We start from the raw sequence: 20,728 nt of genomic DNA on the forward strand, positions 1-20,728 counted from the left end.
TTAGTTTTAGAAATTAAACCAGTGGAAGTAGTTTATCTTTATCTACCCTGTCTTTCCCTGTTAATATCTTGAATACTTCGATCAGATCACTCTTAACCTTCTCAATTCTTGCAAAAAGAAACAGGCCGAGTTTGTGTAATGTCTCCTTGTACCTTAACCCCTGTGGTCCAGGTTTCATTTTGGTAAACCTACGTTGCACTCCCTCCAAGGCCAAAAAATCCTTCCTAAGGCCCAGACCTCCTCACAGTGCTTCAAGTGGGGTCCAACCAGGATTATGTGTGGCTGCAGCATAACCTATGTCTTTATATTCCAATCCTTCCATTGGCCTTTTTGATTATTTTCTGCACTTATTGGTGGCATTTTAAGGATCTATGCATCTGAACCCCCTCACACTTGCTTCCAATAATGCCATGAAATTGGAAGCTGTTGAAATGGCTGAGGGCATTGCCAGTGCAGACAGGATGGGCTGAATGACCTCCTCCTGTGTCATAATAATTCTGTAATTCTGTGAAGAATCATAGATATAGGTAAGAGGCTGGCCAAGGGAAGAAAAAGTAGAGGCATGATCGGGAAAATAAATTCAATGGAGAAAGAACAGGCTGAAATATTTTTGTAATTGCCAAAGATAATTCAAAACAGGATGGAACTGCAATGTATCTTCCTTCTGTGAACATTAGTCTTATGTGCTCGCTTTTTGATTCAGGTGACTGGGAGCACTGGAAAACCTGGGTTCAGGAATATTTATATCCATCTGACAGTGAGCCAGACTATACTTCAATCCTAGTACCAAATGTTGACAATGTGAGGACCAACTTCCTTGTGGACGTCATAGCTAAACAAAATAAGGTAAGTGCAGAATAGGAGATGGTCATTGTTTCATCAGTAGAATAGCATTACATGTCCAGAAATCCAGTTCTGGGTCGTCAGTGACTGGGACAAGCTTTGCACACCCTTTAAATACATTTCATGCTGCCTACTGATTACATCATGTAGGCAATAGCCAATACTATCCATGGTACTTACTGTCTGCGGGCCTATCAATGAGTTTGAATCTCAGATAGGGGATGTACAACCTCGCCACAGGAAACAGTGCTGAAGAGACAGATGGACGCAGCAATACTCAGGCCAACAAGGTTCACCGATACTGCTATGGAGGTCCTGATCTGGCTGGTGGGCACAAAACCATTCAAACACTAAACCCAGAAGACCATGGGAAGCGTCTCGTAGCATGTCAGTTTAACATCTGGCATATAGCTGCCATGTAGAAAAAGTTCAGTGACTCAACTGGAGTTGTCAGGGTAGGAACATTGTTACCTTGTTATCTGGTCACATCTTCACTATTAATGGATATGTCCGGGTGACGGGTGAGGGCAACGATGTGAAAGGTGTGCAGCAGCAATCTATACAGGAAACCCCTCCAGGCAGTGCAAATTGGCACGGAGGCTATTTCCATGAGGTGGCTCAGGCTGTGGGGCTCAGCTCCCAAGAGGGGGTTCAGGGCTTGGGGGCCAATGTGAAATTCCATCTGAGCAGGGGTAAGCTCAGGCGTGAGTTCACCGCACACTGCGCCATCTCAAGACCATGAGGGCCACCGGCATGTCCGTTTTGAGGCTATGGATGGCATCGGCCACGAGCTGGGCATCCTCTGCCATGTGATCTGCTAACTCATGAGGTGTCATCCAGCCCTCTCCTTCGTCACCCGGCACGTCCCTGATCCTGGTCACCACGGCAGCCACAGCCCACCTCTCCACCAGCCACCCAAAATGGTTGAGGTGCAGATTCTTGAGCAGTGGCTCCCTGAAAATAGCCACTACTCCAAATGAGGGAATGCTGTAGTGTGAGGCAACCATGTTCCAGACTTTGAGTAGGTCCTGGTAAAATACAGGCACCGCCTGCAAGAAGTTAAGAAGATAACAGGTCTATGAACAGGAGCTGCATGTCATAGTTCAGGCCATGCACCTGGTGGAAAAAACCCATCTCAGGGGATTTGAGGGTCTTGATATAGAGATATTGCTGCAGGGTCTGAAGGACACTGACACTTGTCTCAAAATAATCATAGAAGCTGCACAGCCGTCAACCAATATACCTTGACTGCTGCTTGGCAGGAATGTTATTCCCCCTCATCATTAAAGGTGACCTTTTTGGGCTTAAAAGTTTGGCTATTCTTGACCAGTCACTTTCACCATCACCCACCACACAAAACCATTGAGTGAAAGTGTTTCCAACAGGATCAGAGGGAGCCTCACTCCAGTATAAATTAGCTGAGATTGCTGCAGTTGCTATAACTAGTTATTTCAGATGTGGAGGAAACGTGATGAGCCACTGACTTGGGAGTCAAGGTTAAATTGATAGCATTCCAGCCTTTATCTCCAATACAGCTGGATGCTTCATAGGGAGACACCAAACCCAAGGAAGGTATAGTTACTCCTGCCAAGGGAAGATCCCTCTTCCTCTGCCAGGGCCAGGGAGATATATTATGGCACTTTTCCTTTTTCCAAGGCCCTTAATCCCACATACCTTCACTTAACCCTCTTCTCAATCAGGCATGATATCGTTCCTCCTTTCAGGATTCACCAACCAATCACCAATCATGGAAAGGAACTAGTAAAATCATAATGGTCATTGTTGGCAGCTAGTTTCAAATATTGCCCAATAATTATGCAGCTTGGGTCATTATTAATAAAGATAAAATGCAATGTTAGTTTGTCTGAGCCCACAGGTGATCCCTCTGCAACTATTAAATAAACCAAAGAGAACAAATTTTACTTTATCAGCGTCGTACATATTGTTCGCTTGATATGAACATTTATAACACTGCAGCCGATAACGCTGAATTTGGCCACTGCCTCATTAACATGTTCTGCACATTGCACCATATGAACATGGTCAGAGGAAATTCATATTTGGAGAAAAGATTCAGGGCGGGATTCTCCGTTGCCCAACGGCAAAACCATGTTCAGCGATTGGGCGGGGAATGGGTTCCGACGCCGGTTCACCATGCACCGCCCCCCTCGGAAATTGCGTCATCACGACGCGCACCGTTGCGATGGTGTTGTCGCAGCACCGGTTGGCCCACCCACAATGCTCCGCCCTTGATGGGCCGAGTTCTCGACGGCGCAGGACACGTGTGCTCACACAAATCTTGAACCCGGAGTGGCGGCTACGGACTGTGTCCCACATAAGAGATTATTCTGCAAAATCTTAAATGAAGACCATGAAGTAACAATCCTTTAGTAGTTCACAGAACTTGAATATTGCTGAAAAAAGAGATGTCAAAGTTTTTCATCTTGCACTCATTAGGACACTTTGCATAAAAACTCAATTTATATTGCATGAGAAGAGAATGCAAATGTATAGCTAGATAAACCAGCATTTATCGTCCATGAGAAGGTGGTGGTGAGCTACCTCCTTGAATTACTGCAGAACCTGTGTTGCAGGTACACCCACAATGCTGTTGGGAAAAGAGTTCCAAGATTTTGACCCAGTAACAATGAAGCAATGGAGAACTGGCACCAAGTAAGGGTATGTCGTTCTGATTGTGAATGATTGTTTCTTCCCAAGAACTCCACAATGGCAATGAGGATTGTCATAATATACATCCATGTATATGATGGAGTGCAGACAGGCAATGATTGACACACAGGATGACCAGTAAGTACACAGAACACAGCAGCCAATCACTAGACAGGACACGACCACTATAAAGCCAGAGGGCACCAGTTTTCCCGCTCTCTCAGAATCCAGCCCCTGAGACAGTCAGAGCCCGTGAGCAGCAGCCAGTGCAAACACCATGTGGTAGTCAGTAAGTCTGGTCAGGCTAGCCTCAGGTCTCCAGTCAAGTCAGCATAGTGTCAACCCACAGTTAAGCATGTAATATAGTTAGATGTTTTTTGTGAGGGCCACGAAGAATCCAGCACGGGATTTCAGGATACAAAGAAACAATATTACAATATTACAATAACACATATATACAACAGAGGCAGCAACTTCCCTTGCTGCTCACTCCTCTCCCTCTGCTGGTTCCAAACTGGCCAGCTCTATTTATGCAGAGAGTCTGCTAATGATTTCTCCGCCCCCCTCATTGGGGAAGCTCATACTCCCACAGGATTGTGGGATTGTCATTAGTCCCCAGCCAATGGTAAGCAGGCAGGTTATAACATCCCTCCCCCCCCCCAAAGTCCAAGGAATCCACCGACGACCTTGGCGAAGGAGGGCGGCGGACTCGTTTTGGCGCAAGCCGGACACCATTTGCATGAGGCGCTGGATCGGGCGGCATGTAACGAGATGGAGACCGGCGCTTCCGCGATGAACGGTGCAACGGTTGTCCATCCACGACACATGGGCCCAAGGATTCCCCCTCTGAGGTGTGTTGTGTCTTCTCTTGGAGTCAGAGTCTGCTGCCTCCGTCATCTCGGCGTCTTTATCTCCACGCGGTTCTGTCACGACCTGCGCAGGCTTTGAGTGAGGCACCAGAGGAAGATTGTGAGGAATACTTTCCATTGTATCTGGTCTCTGTGGCTGTAGAAATGAGCTCCTGGGGCGGAGAATCTTTGGCAGGGATAGTCTTCTGGACCGAACATGGTCTACATGTTTACACTGGAGACGCCCCTGGGCTTGCACCTGGTAAGAGATAGGGCCAGTTTAGCGAAAGATTATGCCAGGGACCCACTGGGCACCACCAGCAAAATTCCAAACGAACACTGGGTCACCCGGCGTAAACTGCTGAATCGGCCGATGCCGAGAAAAACCATGTCCCTGCCGTTCTTGTGTGCGGCGTACTTTTGCGCCCATGTCCGGGAAAACCATGCTAAGGCGGGTGCTGCGAAGTCTCCGGCACATTAGGAGTTCTGCGGGAGCTACCCCAGTCACTGCATGGGGGGTGGTCCTATATGAAAACAAAAAACGAGCCAGTCTTGTGTCCATCGACCCAGAAGACTGCTTCTTTAGGCCTCGTTTCTATGTCTGCACAGCGCGCTCCGCCAACCCATTTGAAGCCGGGTGGTAAGGGGCAGTGCAGATATGGCGTATGCCATTCATCTTCATGAACCTCACAAACTACTCACTTGTGAACGGAGTGCCGTTGTCCGTGACCAGCACCTCGGGGAGGCCATGCGTACTGAAAGACAAACGTATCTTCTCGATTGTTGCGCAGGACATTGTGCCTACCATCTTATGCACCTCTAGCCATTTAAACTGGGCATCGACTAATAGAAGGAACATGAATCCTTGAAAAGGGCTGGCGAAATCCACATGCAGGCGCGCCCAAGGCCGCATTGGCCATTCCCAGTGATGTAGGGGCGCGGCCGGTGGAAGCTTCTGATGCTCCTGGCAAATGGAGCAGTTTTGGGCCACCTTCTCAATGTCGGTGTCGAGGCCTGGCCACCAGACATAACTCCGGGCCAACATTTTCATTTTGGTCACACCAAGATGCCCATTGTGCAAGTCTCTCAATAACAGCTCCTGCCTTTTTCCGGGACAATCACACGCGTCCCCCACAAAAAGATGTCATCTTCCACGCTGAATTCGGACAGCTTGGAGGAAAATGCCCGCACCTCGCTTGGGAGCTGTCTATGCTGCCCACCATACAGGACTATGTGCCGAACCTTTGACAGGACTGGCTCCGTCTGGGTCCACTCACGGATCTGTGATGCTGTGACAGGCAATGTGTCCATAAAATTTAGGGATGCAACCACCTCACCGGTCATGGGGGTCGACATGGGTCCGGTCGATAAAGGCAATCGGCTCAGTGCGTCGGCATTCCCTATCTGGGTTCCTGATTTGTGCTCCAGGGAATACTCGTATGCAGCGAGCAACACAGCCCAGCGCTGGATCCGTGCGGAAGCAACGGGCGGTATTGGCTTATCCCCTCTGAAAAGTCCCAGCAGAGGCTTATGATCAGTCACGACAGTGAAGTGGCGGCCATATACGTACTAGTGGAAACGTTTCACCGCAAAGACCACTGCCAGACCCTCCTTCTCGATCTGCGCGTACTTTTTTTCCGCTGCACTCAATGTGCGGGAGGCAAAAGCTATCGGCCGCTCGGCCCCGTTCTCCATCTTGTGGGACAGGACAGCCCCAATACCATACGGGGATCAATCACATGTGACGAACAAAGGCTTTCCAGGATCATAGTGGGTTAGTAACCCAGACGACGACAATTGTTGTTTTACCCGCCGGAAAGCGGTTTCCTGTGGCTGACCCCAAACCCAGGTGTGATTCTTCTTTAGCAGAAGGTGCAGCGGGGCCAGCGTAGTTGCCAGATTGGGGAGGAACTTTCCGTAATAGTTTACGAGGCCGAGAAACGAACGAAGATGTGACGTGTCAGTCGGGGCGGGGGCCTGTTGAATCGCGTGCACCTTCTCTGCGACGGGGTGCAAAATTTCATCGTCCGCTCGATAACCCAGGGAGACTACATCCTTCACCTGAAAAACGCACTTTGTGCGACGTAAACGGACTCCAGCCTCCAAAAAGCGTCTAAGGGCAGCCTCCAAATTTTCCAGATGTTCCTGCTCCGGCGTCCCTGTGATCAAAACGTCATCTAAGTAAACAGCAACACGCGGTTAACCTCTCAAAATGCCCTCCATAACGCGTTGAAAAATAGCGCAGGCAGAGGATACTCCAAAGGACAAACGTGTATATTCATACAGGCCCCGGTGTGTATTAATCGTTACATATGGCCGGGAGGCAGGGTCCAGCTCCAACTGTAGGTAGGTGTGACTCATATCTAATTTTGTGAATGAGAGTCTGCCTGCAAGCATTGTGTAGAGATCCTCTATGCGAGGCATTGGGTATCGGTCGAGTCGGGAAGCCATATTCACTGTACATTTATAGTCGCCGCACAAGCAAACTGTGGCATCTGGCTTTATTACAGGTACAATTGGTGCTGCCCAGTCAGCGAAACGGACGGGCCTGATGATACCCAAAGTCTCCAAATGAGTGAGCCCCCCTTCTACCTTCTCGAGCAAGGCGTAAGGCACCGGGCGCACACGGAAATGGCGCGACGTAGCTCCTGGTTCAACTTGGATATGGGCTACAGCCCCTTTTATTTTCCCCAAACCGGGCTGAAATACATCTGGGTATCATCCCAGCACCTCAGTCAACCCTCCAGAAACTGTTTGGAAGATGTGCTGCCACTGCAACCACAAATGGCGCAACCAGTCCCGACCCAACAGGCTGGGCCCATGGCAGCGCACCACGATAAGTGGGAAACCCCCCTCCTGGTGTCCATAAACAACAGGGGTCATCGTAGTTCCTGCAATGTCCAATGGTTCCCCGTGTATGTGGCCAACCTGGCCTGTGTGGCGGTTAAGGTAAGGGTCTGTATACCCTGTTTGATGCGATCGAATGTCCTCTGGGTGATCACGGAGACCGCTGCGCCAGTGTCCAACTCCATCTCAAGTGGGTGACCATTGACCCGTACTGTCACCTTAATGGGGGTCACACAGGGAGCTGCCACACAATGCAGCTGCAGGCAGTCATCCTCCATCTCCACGTCCTCGGGAGTAGTCACCGTAGGTTCATCCAAATGAAAGGTACGACCCCTGGGCTGGCCCCAGGTTCGGTTGGAACGACGGTGCCTCTGGCGCCCCCAAGACCGGCGTCCGCGACGGGCTCGGCGCCTACAAGTCTGACACGGACATGGCTCCTCATCCATTGGTTCTGGAGAAGGCTCCCTTCTGGAAGGAATGTCCGACGGCCACTGCCATCGATCCAGACGTTGCCTTGCCCAAGGTACCGCAGGGATGCAATGGGACGCTTTCGGACGGAAGGGGTTGCGCCCCAAGGCATGCACCTCCATTCCCTGTAGCTCCTGCACTCCTCGTTCTTCGGGGATGTTGTTTGCCCGGAAATAGTAACGCATCCGTTGTGCGTACTGGTTCCAGCTTTCCAGAACAGCATCAAAAACATCCAAACGTCCATACAGAGGCATGGTGTAATAGAAAACAACTTCCAACCTGTGTCCAACAAAAATCCAGGGAGGTGGCTTCAGCAGTGTAGACAGCTATTCACTTTCACCCTCGTCGCCAGTTTTGTGAGGGCCACGAAGAATCCAGCACAAGTTTGCAGGATACAAAGAAATAACATTTATTTACAATAACATATATGTAGAACAGCAGCAGGAACTTCCCTTGCTGCTCACTCCTCTCCCTCTGCTGGTTCCAAACTGGCCAGCTCTATTTATGCAGGGAGTCTTCTAATGATTTCTCTGCCCTCCTCATTGGGGAAGCTCATACTCCCATAGGATTGTGGGATTGTCATTAGTCCCCAGCCAATGGTAAGCAGGCAGGTTATAACAATGTTAAATAAAATCGTGTTGCATCTCATCAAGTGTTGGAAGCCTGTCTCTCTCTTCACTGCATCAAACGCAGTCCACATAGACCCAGCCTACCCAACACATCAAGGATGGTGAAAGATAAGGGGTGGGATTCTCTGACCCCGGGCCGGGTCGGAGAATCGCCGGGGTGGGGGGGGGGGGGGGGGCATGCGAATCGCGGCACACCGCCCCTATGGCGGGACTGTGGAGAATCGGTGCCATTGGGGCCAGTGTGGTCGGTGCGTCATCGGTCGGGGGCCACTTTACGTGGCCTCCCCTGCGATTCTCCGGTCCGGATGGGCCGAGCGGCCTTAAAAAATGAACGCGTCCCTCCAGCGCCATTCTAACCTGCTCTGAGCTGGCAGGTCCTCGGCGTTGAAGGGTCTGGTGGTGGCCTGTTGGGGGGAGGGGTGGTCCAAACCGGTGGGGGGGCCTCGAATGTGGCCTGGCCTGCAATCAGCGTCCGGCCTCTCTGTCTCCCGGCCTCCTTTCTTCCGTGCCGGCACCTGTACTCCTGCGCCATGTTGGGTTGGGGCCGGTGCGGTGAAGGGAGACACCGCGCATGCGCGGAAGTCGCAGCGGTGGTACTGCGCATGCACAGGCTCGCGCTGCACTCCACTGCACATGCACACCTCCCCCGGTGACCATTCCATGGCCGGATCAGCCGCTGGAGCAACGTGAACCGCTGCAGCGCCCTGCTGGCTCCCTGTAGTGGCCAGCATTGCTGATCCTGGGGCCGTGTTGACGCCGTCGGGAAACGCGCCTAAGAATTAGCGTCTGAAATTTCCGCCTAAGAAACATTACTTTCAGATGTGAAATGTTTGCAAGGTCTTTGTTTGGTTTCTGCAAGGAGCAGAAAGCAACAGTCTATCAAGTGAGCCAGGGTGAGGGCAGAGGGGATGCTTCGTATTGTTTCGGGGTATAAAACCTTCTTTCCATAACAAAAATATTTTTAATATAATTATAGGCAGTGCTTCTGACTGGAGAGCAGGGAACAGCAAAAACAGTAATGATTAAAGGATATTTAAAAAAATATGATCCTGAAGAACATCTATCCAAGAGTTTGAATTTCTCTTCTGCCACAGAACCCTACATGTTCCAGGTAATATCCAGCTTTATTTTTAAGAGCTTAAAATGAATGATGAATCCAATAGCTGAAAGACATTCTCATCTTTAAAGTTTAAGATTGTTGGAACTTGATGGCCAGTGCATCCACAATTTCCACCCTTATATGCATCTTAAACAGCCCTTATGACTAATTAACCTTAGGTGCAATAATAATAAATGAACGAATATTCATCGGGAAATTCAGATTTATGACTGACTGGCAAAACCTGAGAATATTTGTGGTATGGGTGAGTGGAGTGAGTAAATGTTTGATGAAAATTGCCTCTTGTAGCTCAAGAGTTAGGGAAGTCTATGAAATTGGATTGGAGTGGATTGGATTGGATTGGATTGGATTTGTTTATTGTCACGTGTACCGAGGTACAGTGAAAAGTATTTTTCTGCAAGCAGCTCAACAGATCATTCAGTACATGGAAGAAAAGGGAATTAAACAAAATTCAAGAAAATACAATAATATACATGAGAATACATAATAGGGCAACACAAGATATACAATGTAACTACATAAGCATTGGCATCGGTTGACGCATACAGGGTGTAGTGTTAATGAGGTCAGTCAATAAGAGGGTCATTTAGGAGTCTGGTGACAGTGGGGAAGAAGCTGTTTTTGAGTCTGTTTGTGGGTGTTCTCAGACTTCTGTATCTCCTGCCCGATGGAAGAAGTTGGAAAAGTGAGTAAGCCGGGTGGGAGGGATCCTTGATTATGCTGCCCGCTTTCCCCCGGCAGCGGGAGGTGTAGATGAAGTCCATGGATGGGAGGCAGGTTTGTGTGATGGACTGGGCGGTATTCTAGACTCTGAAGTTCCTTGCGGTCCTGGGCCGAGCAGTTGCCATACCAGGCTGTGATGCAGCCCGATAGGATGCTTTCTATAGTGCATCTGTAAAAGTTGGTAAGGGTTAATGTGGACATGCCGAATTTCCTTAGTTTCCTGAGGAAGTATAGGCGCTGTTGTGCTTTCTTGGTGATAGCGTCGACGTGAGTGGACCAGGACAGATTTTTGGTGATGTGCACCCCTAGGAATTTGAAACTGCGAACCATCTCCACCTCGGAGATTTATGCATTTAGGAGAGTTATGCATTTAGAGCTCCTGCTTGTAAGGAGACAGGGTTGAGCTCCTTCGGAATGGATTGAAATAATCAAGAGAAATAATCCTTACTTTTATAGGCAATTTCAGAGGAGAATATTTTTCTCCATTTACCTCATAAAAGTACTCGAGATAGGCATTTCCTATGCCCAGGGTGTCATTGTCCAGACATGTGTTACCACCAAGGAGCTGGATTACAAGTCAGTAACTCAGTTATCTTATGACACCCTGGGTGAGTATGCGGTCTGTTCCAACCTCACAGACCTCGGAGTCCCAACCTAAGTGAATTAACCAATAATTCTTGTTTTCCAAAGATCTTTAACCCTTGACTGCTCCAATGAGTTACAGACACCAGGTTTATAAGTAAAACATTAACAAACTGTTCATTAATAACAAGAATAAAAGATGAGCACATAATAACAAGACCATGGTCTAATAGTTTATCTACCTCGTCCCACCCTCCACTCAGAAAAATCAAGACAGACACAGGGTAAGGGTCGGAGAGGATTAAGATAAAAGGGGATTAAGGAAAAGGGTTTGAGATTAATCTTTGCTGCTGCAGTTGTGACCCCTGGGAATAGGTTATTAAAGAGAATCAGGTCGGCGCAGTTCCATCCTTCAATCACAAGAGTTCCAGATCAGTGCAATTCTGCCTTTCTACCACCAGGTGGAGCCTCTGCCTCCCTGAAATATTACTGGGATTTAAAACAGAATGTTTGCAGGCCATTTGTTTGCCTGATTAAGGTACAGGTATTCTAGGCTGTATTATAAATATTGCTTTTAGTCTAGGCTTCAATTTGACCCCTTTCCAGCCCCTCAGACAGAGTGTTAGAGTGTTACAGACCTCTGGAAAAACGGCTTGCACTTTCTCATTCCAGAGACCTCTGTCTGTGTCTTTTAAACCAGAGAGTCTTCATCGGTCTGACTGGCAGCTTCTAAAATCCGCTGGCAGTGAGAGAGAACAGAGAGAAAACCTTCAGGTTGCATCAGAGCTGAACTCTTCTTAGAACGGAGGACAAAATGGAGCTCACCAGATAGCCAGATATGGGGCTGGTTTAGCACAGTGGGAAATAGCTGGCTTTTAATGCAGACCAAGGCAGGCCAGCAGCGCAGGTTCAATTCCTGTACCAGCCTCCCCGAACAGGCGCTAGAATGTGGTGATTCGGGGCTTTTCACAGTAACTTCATTTGAAGCCTACTTGTAACAATAAACGATTTTAATTTTTTTCATTTCATATCCCGCCTTTATTCCATAAAATTCTGAATGGCTCCATCAATCACAAGCCTCTGCAGGAGAAAATTCAGAATTTCAGATTGGCTGTTTGTCAAGTATCAAATTGACATCACAGGCTCTGTCACAGAACCAAGCAAGTTCCGATTCATCCACTAGTTTGCCTAAAGTCTATAGTTTAAGCAGAAATCCCAATTTGGCAGCAGCTAAACGAAAGACTGTAGATCCAAGACAGGCAGTTGGACAAGAATTCAAAGGAAACACAGAACAGACAAACCATATTCTAACAGTAAACATTGAATAAAAGCTAATCAAATCAGAGAATTACAACTGCTACAATAAAACAATGTAATCTTTCACCATCATGGCAAATAACTAACCCTCAATCAAAAAATTACAAACAGATTATCTGGTCCTGATCAGAATGCTTGCTGGTGAAAATTTCTATGTTCCATATAATGCAACAGCAACAATTCTCCGACAAAAAACTAAAATTTGCTGTAAAGGCATTGGGTTGGCTGAATATTCAAATGATCAGTTAATTCAAGTAATTTTCTTTCCTTAACTGCAGTTTTCTCCTCACATCTGTGAATGGCAGCATCTTGGATTGTTTCATTCCGTTAAAGGTGTTTTATGAATATATGTTGCTGTTGTCAACAGTACAATCTTGGGCTGGATTCACTGCCCCGCCGCGCCACATTTCTGTTTCACTCCTCCGGCAGGATGCTCCGTTATGCCAGCTGGTCAATGGGGTTTCCCATTGTGGGGCAGCCACATGTCTTTGGGAAAACCCCGGGCTGCCGGCAAAATGGAGCATCCTGCCGGCGGAGAAGCAGGGGCTGGTTTAGCACAGTGGGCTAAACAGCTGGCTTGTAATGCAGAACAAGACCACCAGCGCAGGTTCAATTCTTGTACCGGTCTTCCCGAACAGGCGCTAGAATGTGGCGACTAGGGGCTTTTCACAGTAACTTCATTGAAGCCTACTTGTGACAATAAGTAACTATTATTATTAAAATCCAGCCCCTTATCTTTCAACTTGATTGAATGTGGGTTGAGAGCATTGCTTTAAGCAGTAGCCAATTAAAGCATATGCTTGTCCTGAAAGCTTTAGTTCTTGGAATATTGGCATCACGGACAATCCTACATTTTAATGTTCATCCCTAGTTTCTGCTAGAAGGCCCCCTAAACCCATCCCAAAGGATGGACAGAAACAAGTGAAGGAATGGCAGACCCTATGACTGCGTACATTGTAATCTGAGATAGCATTTACAAATCATTCACAATTTGATATTTTATCGGGATTATAAAGTGTGCACAAATTCAAAGCAATACTCCCAGATAGCTGTGATAATATAGCAGAGCAATTGCTTAATGTAAATGTGTATGTTACTTTTTCAGAGAACTGTTGAAAGTTATGTTGAAAAACGCGTGGGGAGTACATATGGACCTCCAAGTGGTCGCAAAATGACTATATTTGTTGATGACATCAACATGCCTATTATCAATGAATGGGGAGACCAGGTAAACTACTTTAACTTTAATACCTTCAGCCTGGATTGATCCATTGGTGGTAACTCAGCCAGTTCAGGACTTCTACCTGTCATAGAGATGTTTTACTGACAACTAAGAAAACTTTTAACTTTGGTGATATTTGCATATATTGAGGTTTTACTGGTGATTGCAATGGCATCCAGAGTTTCCAAAGTATCTTCTTTTTATGAAGCAAGATATATTTGGCTGTTGAATCAGAGTTTAATGCTTTGCCAATGGCTGTGAAAACCCTTAACTTGCCATTGACTTCTTTCAGGGCTTCTACAGAGACTGTTGGTTACATTTATTTGTTTGCAGTCCCTAGCTGGACTGAGATGATTAACAATGTTCTGTTGTTCCAGACTAAGCAACAATCTCCTTCTCCAGTGACCTGGCAGTTAACATGAAAGAACTCAGTGTGGCTTTCCTCACATCCAGGATGACATTGATTATACAGATGTTGCCACCAGTGTACTCAAATACAATCAGTAACTTTCACAAAGATGTCTACCACTTGTCAATATGCAAATAGGATCTGATCATAGCAAAAGAATGTTGCAAGTTTGTACAAAGAACAAAGAACATTACAGCACAGGAACACCAAGCCTGCGCCGATGCAGATTCCTTATTTAGACCTATTACCCCTTGCCCAAACGATCTGTATCCCTCCATTCCCCGCCCATTCATCGGTCTATCAAGATGCAATTTAAACGTTGGTATCGTGCCTGCCTCCACCATCGCCACTGGCAAAGTCTTCCAGGCAGCCACCACCCTCTGCGTAAAAAACTTTCCTCGCACATCTCTCCTAAACTTTTCCCCTCTCACCTTGAACCCCTGTGCCCCCTTGTAATTGGGAACCCCTGTGCCCCCTTTTCCACCCTGGGAAAAAGGTTCTGACTATTCACCCTGTCTGTACCTCTTGTAATTCTACCTCAATCAGGTCTTCCCTCAGCCTCCGTACTTCCAACAAAATAATCCAAGTTTATTCAACCTCTCCTCGTAGTTAACACCCTCCAGACCAGGCAACATCCTGGTAAACCTTCTTTGCAATCTCTCCAAAGCATCCACGCCTTTCTGGTAGCCATGATGTGGAGAAGCCGGCGTTGGACTGGGGTGAGCACAGTAAGAAGTCTTACAACACCAGGTTAAAGTCTAACAGGTTTGTTTCAAACACGAGCTTTCGGAGCACTGCTCCTTCCTCAGGTGAATGCAGAGGTATGTTCCAGAAACATTTATGTAGACAAAGTCAGAGATGCCAGACAATGCTTGGAATGCGAGCATTTGCGGGTAATCAAATCTTTACAGATCCAGAGATAGGGGTAACCCCAGGTTAAAGAGGTGTGAATTGTCTCAAGCCAGGACAGTTGGTAGGATTTTGCAAGTCCAGGCCAGATGGTGGGGGGTGAATGTAATGCGACATGAATCCAAGATCCCTGTTGAGGCCGCACTAATGCGTGCGGAATTTAGCTAGAAATTTTTGCTCGGCAATTCTGCGTTGTCGCGTGTCCTGAAGACCGCCTTGGAGAACGCTTACCCGGTGATCAGAGGCTGAATGCCCTTGCCTGCTGAAGTGTTCCCCGACTGGAAGGGAACATTCCTGCCTGGTGATTGTCACACGGTGCCCGTTCATTCGTTGTCGCAGCGTCTATATGGTTTCGCCAATGTACCACGTTTCGGAGCATCCTTTCCTGCAGCGTATGAGGTAGACTACATTGGTCGAGTCGCACGAGTATGTGCCTTGTACCTGGTGGGTGGTGTTTCCACGTGTATTGGTGGTATCCATGTCGATGATCTGGCATGTCTTGCAGAGATTGCCCTGGCAGGATAGTGTGGTGTTGTTCTGAAGGCTGGGTAATTTGCTGCAAACAATGGTTTGTTTGAGGTTGCGCGGTTGTTTGAAGGCCAGTAGTGGGGGTGTGGTGATGACCTTGGCAAGATGTTCATCTTCATTGATGATGTGTTGAAGGCTGCAAAGAAGATGTCGTAGTTTCTCCGCCCCAGGAAAGTACTGGACGACGAAGGGTACTCTGTCAGTTGTGTCCCGTGTTTGTCTTCTGAGGAGGTCGGTGCGGTTTTTTGCTGTGACGCGTTGGAACTGTCGATCGATGAGTCGAGCGCCATATCCCGTTCATACAAGGGCATCTTTCAGCATCTGTAGGTGTCTGTTACGTTCCTCCTCGTCTGAGCAGATCCTGTGTATACGGAGGGCTTGTCCATAGGGGATGGCTTCTTTAATGTGTTTCGGGTGAAAGCTGGAGAAGTGGAGCATCGTGAGGTTATCTGTAGGCTTGGGGTAAAACAAAGTGCTGAGGCGACCGTCCTTGATGGAGATCAGTGTGTCCAAGAATGCAACTGAATTTGGAGAATAGTCCATGGTGAGTCTGATGGTGGGATGGAACTAATTGATCTCATCGTGTAGTCGTTTCAATGATTCTTCGCTGTGGGTCCAAAGGAAAAAAATGTCATCGATGTATCTGGTGTATAACGTCGGTTGAAGGTCTTGTGCGGTGAGGAAGTCTTGTTCAAACTTGTGCATGAAGATGTTGGCATATTGTGGTGCGAATTTGGTCCCCATGGCTGTTCCGTGCATCTGGATGAAGAATTTGTTGTCGAAGGTGAAGACGTTGTGATCTAGAATGAAGCGGATGAGTTGCAGAATTGCGTCTGGAGATTGGCAGTTGTTGGTGTTGAGTACTGAGGCTGTTGCAGCAATACCGTCGTCATGGGGGATGCTGGTGTAGAGTGCCGAGACATCCATTGTGACGAGGAATGTTCCTGGTTCAACTAGTCCATGGGTGCTGAGTTTCTGTAGGAAGTCCATCGTGTCACGACAGAAGCTGGGTGTACCTTGTACGATGGGTTTCAAGATGCCCTCGATGTGGCCAGAGAGGTTCTCACACAGGGTCCCATTGTCTGAAACGATAGGACGGCCTGGTGTGTTGGCCTTGTGTATTTTCGGGAGGCAGTAGAGATCTCCAATGCAGGAATTACGTGGGATGAGAGCACGTAGGGTGCTCTGAAGGGCTGGATCCAAGGTCTTGATCAGTCTGTTGAGTTGGCAAATGTGTTCCTTGGTTGGATCTGCGGGTAACTGTCTGTAGTGTTCCTGGTTGTTGAGTTGTCGGTATACTTCTTTGCAGTAGTCCGTTCTGTTCAGTATGACGGCGGCCCCTCCTTTGTCTGCTGGTTTGATGATGATGCTGCGGTTGGTCTTGAGAGCGTGGATGGAGTTGCGTTGTGCTTGGGTCACGTTGGCTGCCTTATGAATGAGACTGATGAATCTGGCATTGACACGACTCCTGATGGTTTGACCATACATGTCGAGTCTAGGGCAGCGGCCTTCCAGAGGGGTCCAATTCGACTCTTTACTTTTCGGTTGCCGCACCGTAGATCTCTCGGTCTGCTGTTCCGGTTCATTGGTCGTCTCCTTGGGTTCGCGGTCGGCCTCTTGGGGTCTGTGAAAGAATTCCCGGAGCCTCATTCACCTGATGAATTCCTCTGTGTCTGCCGCGAGACTGATGGTGTCCATTTTGGTGGTGGTGCAGAAATTGAGCCCTCTGCTGAGGACTTCGATTTCGTCTGGTTGAAGGGTGTAGTCCGACAAGTTGACAATAGATTTCCCTGTATTGTTTTCTACTGTGGTACCGGGGGAAGCTTGGTTGCTGCTGGTGGTGATGCCGAGTTTCTCAAGCTGATTTTGGGAACCTTGGATAACAAGAGATATTGTAGGCCTCATCAAAAAGAAAAAGGAGGCATTTGTCAGGGCTAGAAGGCTGGGAACAGACGAAGCCTGTGTGGAATATTAGGAAAGTAGGAAGGAACTTAAGGAAGGAGTCAGAAGGGCTAGAAGGGGTCACGAAAAGTCATTGGCAAATAGGGTTAAGGAAAATCCCAAGGCTTTTTACACATACATAAAAAGCAAGAGGGTAGACAGGGAAAGGGTTGGCCAACTGAAGGATAGGCAAGGGAATCTATGTGTGGAGCCAGAGGAAATGGGCGAGGTACTAAATAAACACTTTGCATCAGTATTCACCAAAGAGAAGGAATTTGTGGATGCTAAGTGTGGAGAAGGGTGTGCAGATAGCCTGGGGAACATTGAGATCCAAACAGACGAGGTGTTGGGCGTCTTGAAAAATATTAAGGTAGATAAGTCCCCAGGGCCTGATAGGATCTACCCCAGAATACTGAAGGAGACTAGAGAGGAGATTGCTGAGACCTTGACAGAAATCTTTGGATCCTCACTGTCTTCAGATGATGTCCCGGAGGACTGGAGAATAGCCAATGTTGTTCCTTTGTTTCAGAAGGATAGCAAGGATATTCCAGGGATATACAGGATGGTCAGCCTTACGTCAGTGGTAGGGAAATTACTGGAAAAAATTCTTTGAGACTGCAGCTACTACCATTTGGAATCAAATGGACGTAGTAGTGAGAGGCAGCATGGTTTTGTGAAGGGGTGTCTAACTAACTTGATAGAGTTTTTTGAAGAGGTCACAAAGGTGATTAATGCTGGTAGGGCAGTGGATGTTGTCTGTATGGACTTTAGTAAGGCCTTGACAAGATCCCTCATGGTAGGCTGCACAAAAGATGAAGTTGCACGGGATCAGGGGTGAGCTGGCAAGGTGAATACAGAACTGGCTAGGTCATAGAAGGCAGAGAGTAGCAATGGAAAGGTGCTTTTCTGATTGGAGGGCTGTGACTAGTGGTGTTCTGCAGGCATCAGTGCTGGGACCTTTGCTGTTCGTAGTATATATAAATGATTTGGAGGAAAATGTAACTGGTCTGATTAGTAAGTTTGCAGATGACACAAAGGTTGGTGGAATTGCGGATAGCGATGAGGACTGTTTAGAGGATACAGCAGGATTTAGATCGTTTGGAGACTTGGGTGGAAAGATGGCAGATGGAGTTTAATCTGGACTAATGTGAGGTAATGCATTTTGGATGGTCTAATGCAGGTAGGGAATATACAGTGAATGGTAGAACCCTCAAGAGTATTGAAAGTCAGAGAGATCTTGATGTACAGGTCCACAGGTCACTGAAAGGGGCAACACAGGTGGAGAAGGTAGTCAAGAAGGCAGACGGCATGCTTGCCTTCGTTGGCCGGGGCATTGAGTATAAAAATTGGCAAGTCATGTTGCAGCTGTATAGAACTTTAGTTAGGCCACACTTGGAGTACAGTGTTCAATTCTGGTTGCCACACTACCAGAAGGATGTGGAGGCTTTAGAGAGGGTGCAGAAGAGATTTACCAGGATGTTGCCTGGTATGGAGGGCATTAGCTGTGAGAAGCAGTTAAATAAACTCGGTTTGTTCTCACTGGAACGATGGAGGTTGAGGGGCGACTTGATAGACGTCTACAAAATTATGAGGGGCATAGACAGAGTGGATAGTTAGAGGCTTTTCCCCAGGGTAATGGGGTCAATTACTAGGGGGCAAAGGTTTAAGGTGCGAGGGGCAAGGTTTAGAGTAGATGTACGAGTCACGTTTTTTACACAGAGGGTAGTGGGTGCCTGAGACATGCTGCCAGAGGAGGTGGTGGAAGCAGGGACGATAGTGACATTTAAGGGGCACCTTGACAAATACATGAATAGGATGGCAATAGAGGGATACGGACCCAGGAAGTGTAGAAGATTTTAGTTTAGTCGGGCAGCATGGTCGGCACGGGCTTGGAGCGCCGAAGGGCTTGTTCCTGGGCTGTACTTTTCTTTGTTCTTTGTTCTTTTGCCACACAGGCAGTCGCCCGAGGTCGGAATTGAACCCGGGTCCCTGGCACAATGAGGCTATATGCCCCTCTGCCGCCCATATTTCATAGATTTCATAGAATTTACAGTGCAGAAGGAGGCAATTCGGCCCACCGAGTCTGCACCGGCTCTTGGACAGAGCACCCTACCCAAGCCCATACCTCCACCCTATCCCCATAACCCAGTTACCCCACCTATCATTAAGGGCAATTTATCACGGTCAATCTACCTAACCTGCACATCTTTGGACTGTGGGAGGAAACTGTAGCACCCGGAGGAAACCCACGCACACACGGGGAGAACGTGTAGACTCCACACAGACAGTGACCCAAGCGGGGAATCGAACCTGGGACACTGGAGCTGTGAAGCATTTGTGCTAACCACTATGCTACCGTGCTGCCCTTGGGACCTTTCCAATTCTCTTGAATAATGACTTCTGATGCTTGTATTGATGAGGGCCCTAGGATGCTGTATCTCAGCTGCTGCAGGGAAAGACTGGTCAAGCTTACTTTGTAGCACCTTGGTGAATATTGGTTGTGGTGAATGTGTATATCCTCAAAATAGGCTGTGGAATCATTCTGCATACTATGATAGGGGGACTATTTTTTTTATGAATGCCTGAATTAAGAGGAATAAAACAGTCTCACCTCTCCAAAGTTTATCATGGGTTTGTGTTATACGTTAAACAACCAGCTGAAATTGAACAATTGTCTTATTTTCTGTCTTTCAGATTACTAATGAAATAGTTCGTCAGATGATCGAAATGCATGGAATGTACAACTTGGATAAACCAGGAGATTTTACGAAAATTGTTGATGTACAATTAATGGCAGCAATGATCCATCCAGGGGGAGGGCGCAATGACATTCCACAACGTTTAAAGAGGCAATTCACTATCTTCAACTGTACCCTGCCTACCAATGCTTCAATCGACAAAATCTTTGGTAATAATCTGCTCTCAATTGTTTCTATCAAATATTCCAGTTTGGAGAAAATTCTGCTGCCATTCTCCTGCACGTCAATGTCATGTAAATATTCTGAGGTGCTAATGCAATGTATCAATGTGGTTGACTCTTAAATACCCTCAGGGATGGGCAATAAATGCCGGCCCAGCCAGCAACGCCCTGTTGCTCATTCTGGTTAGTGTGCTTTACACTCAATTGGCTCTGTTTTATTCCTTAGCTCTAGAGTCTCCAGGTATCCTTATGATACCGCCACAAAGTTCAAGTTCATGTTCAGATCAATGATTCAATACACCAGTTAGTAAGATTCAATCAAACACATTTATTATTTACACAGTAAATCGATACTCATGCAACTAATACTAGCGGACTAAACTATTCCTACCACTATAAGCCAATACTTATCTTCGATAAGGGAACCCACTGGATCAGGGAACAATGACCTCTTGTTCTGTCCTGAGACTGCAGGCTTCCCAGTTGGTACGGGCTAAGGGGTCAGGAGTGTCTATTCTCGTAGCGTGTGTTGGTTGGATACTTACTTGTCGGTGTAGCTGTTGGCCAGGCCTCTCCTTCTCACGGTCAAGTTCTTAGAGAGCTGCTGCATAGGTGTTCTGCTGGGAGGGCCGGCTAAGAGAGGGAGCTAAACTTGGGACCTGACTTTTATAGGTCCCAGGGGCTTCGCGCCCTTTTGGGTGGACCCCGAGCTTACTGTCAATCGATTGGATCTCATACCAATCGATTGGTAT

At 47.5% G+C, this 20,728-nt stretch overlaps 1 protein-coding gene across 1 annotated transcript in view; it reads left to right on the forward strand.

Annotated features, from left to right (window-relative positions):
• The window catches only part of LOC119966923 (dynein heavy chain 8, axonemal-like), a 1,786,259-nt gene that overhangs the window by 1,357,534 nt on the left and 407,997 nt on the right, over nucleotides 1-20,728 (forward strand). The window contains exons 54-57 of the mRNA XM_038798881.1: nucleotides 704-846; nucleotides 9,282-9,416; nucleotides 13,153-13,275; nucleotides 19,751-19,964. Coding sequence (XP_038654809.1) covers nucleotides 704-846; nucleotides 9,282-9,416; nucleotides 13,153-13,275; nucleotides 19,751-19,964 — 615 coding nt within the window. The remainder of the gene's footprint in view (nucleotides 1-703; nucleotides 847-9,281; nucleotides 9,417-13,152; nucleotides 13,276-19,750; nucleotides 19,965-20,728) is intronic.

The sequence above is a fragment of the Scyliorhinus canicula genome, chromosome 6 (genome assembly GCF_902713615.1).
Source record: "Scyliorhinus canicula chromosome 6, sScyCan1.1, whole genome shotgun sequence".
Lineage (NCBI taxonomy): Eukaryota > Metazoa > Chordata > Chondrichthyes > Carcharhiniformes > Scyliorhinidae > Scyliorhinus > Scyliorhinus canicula.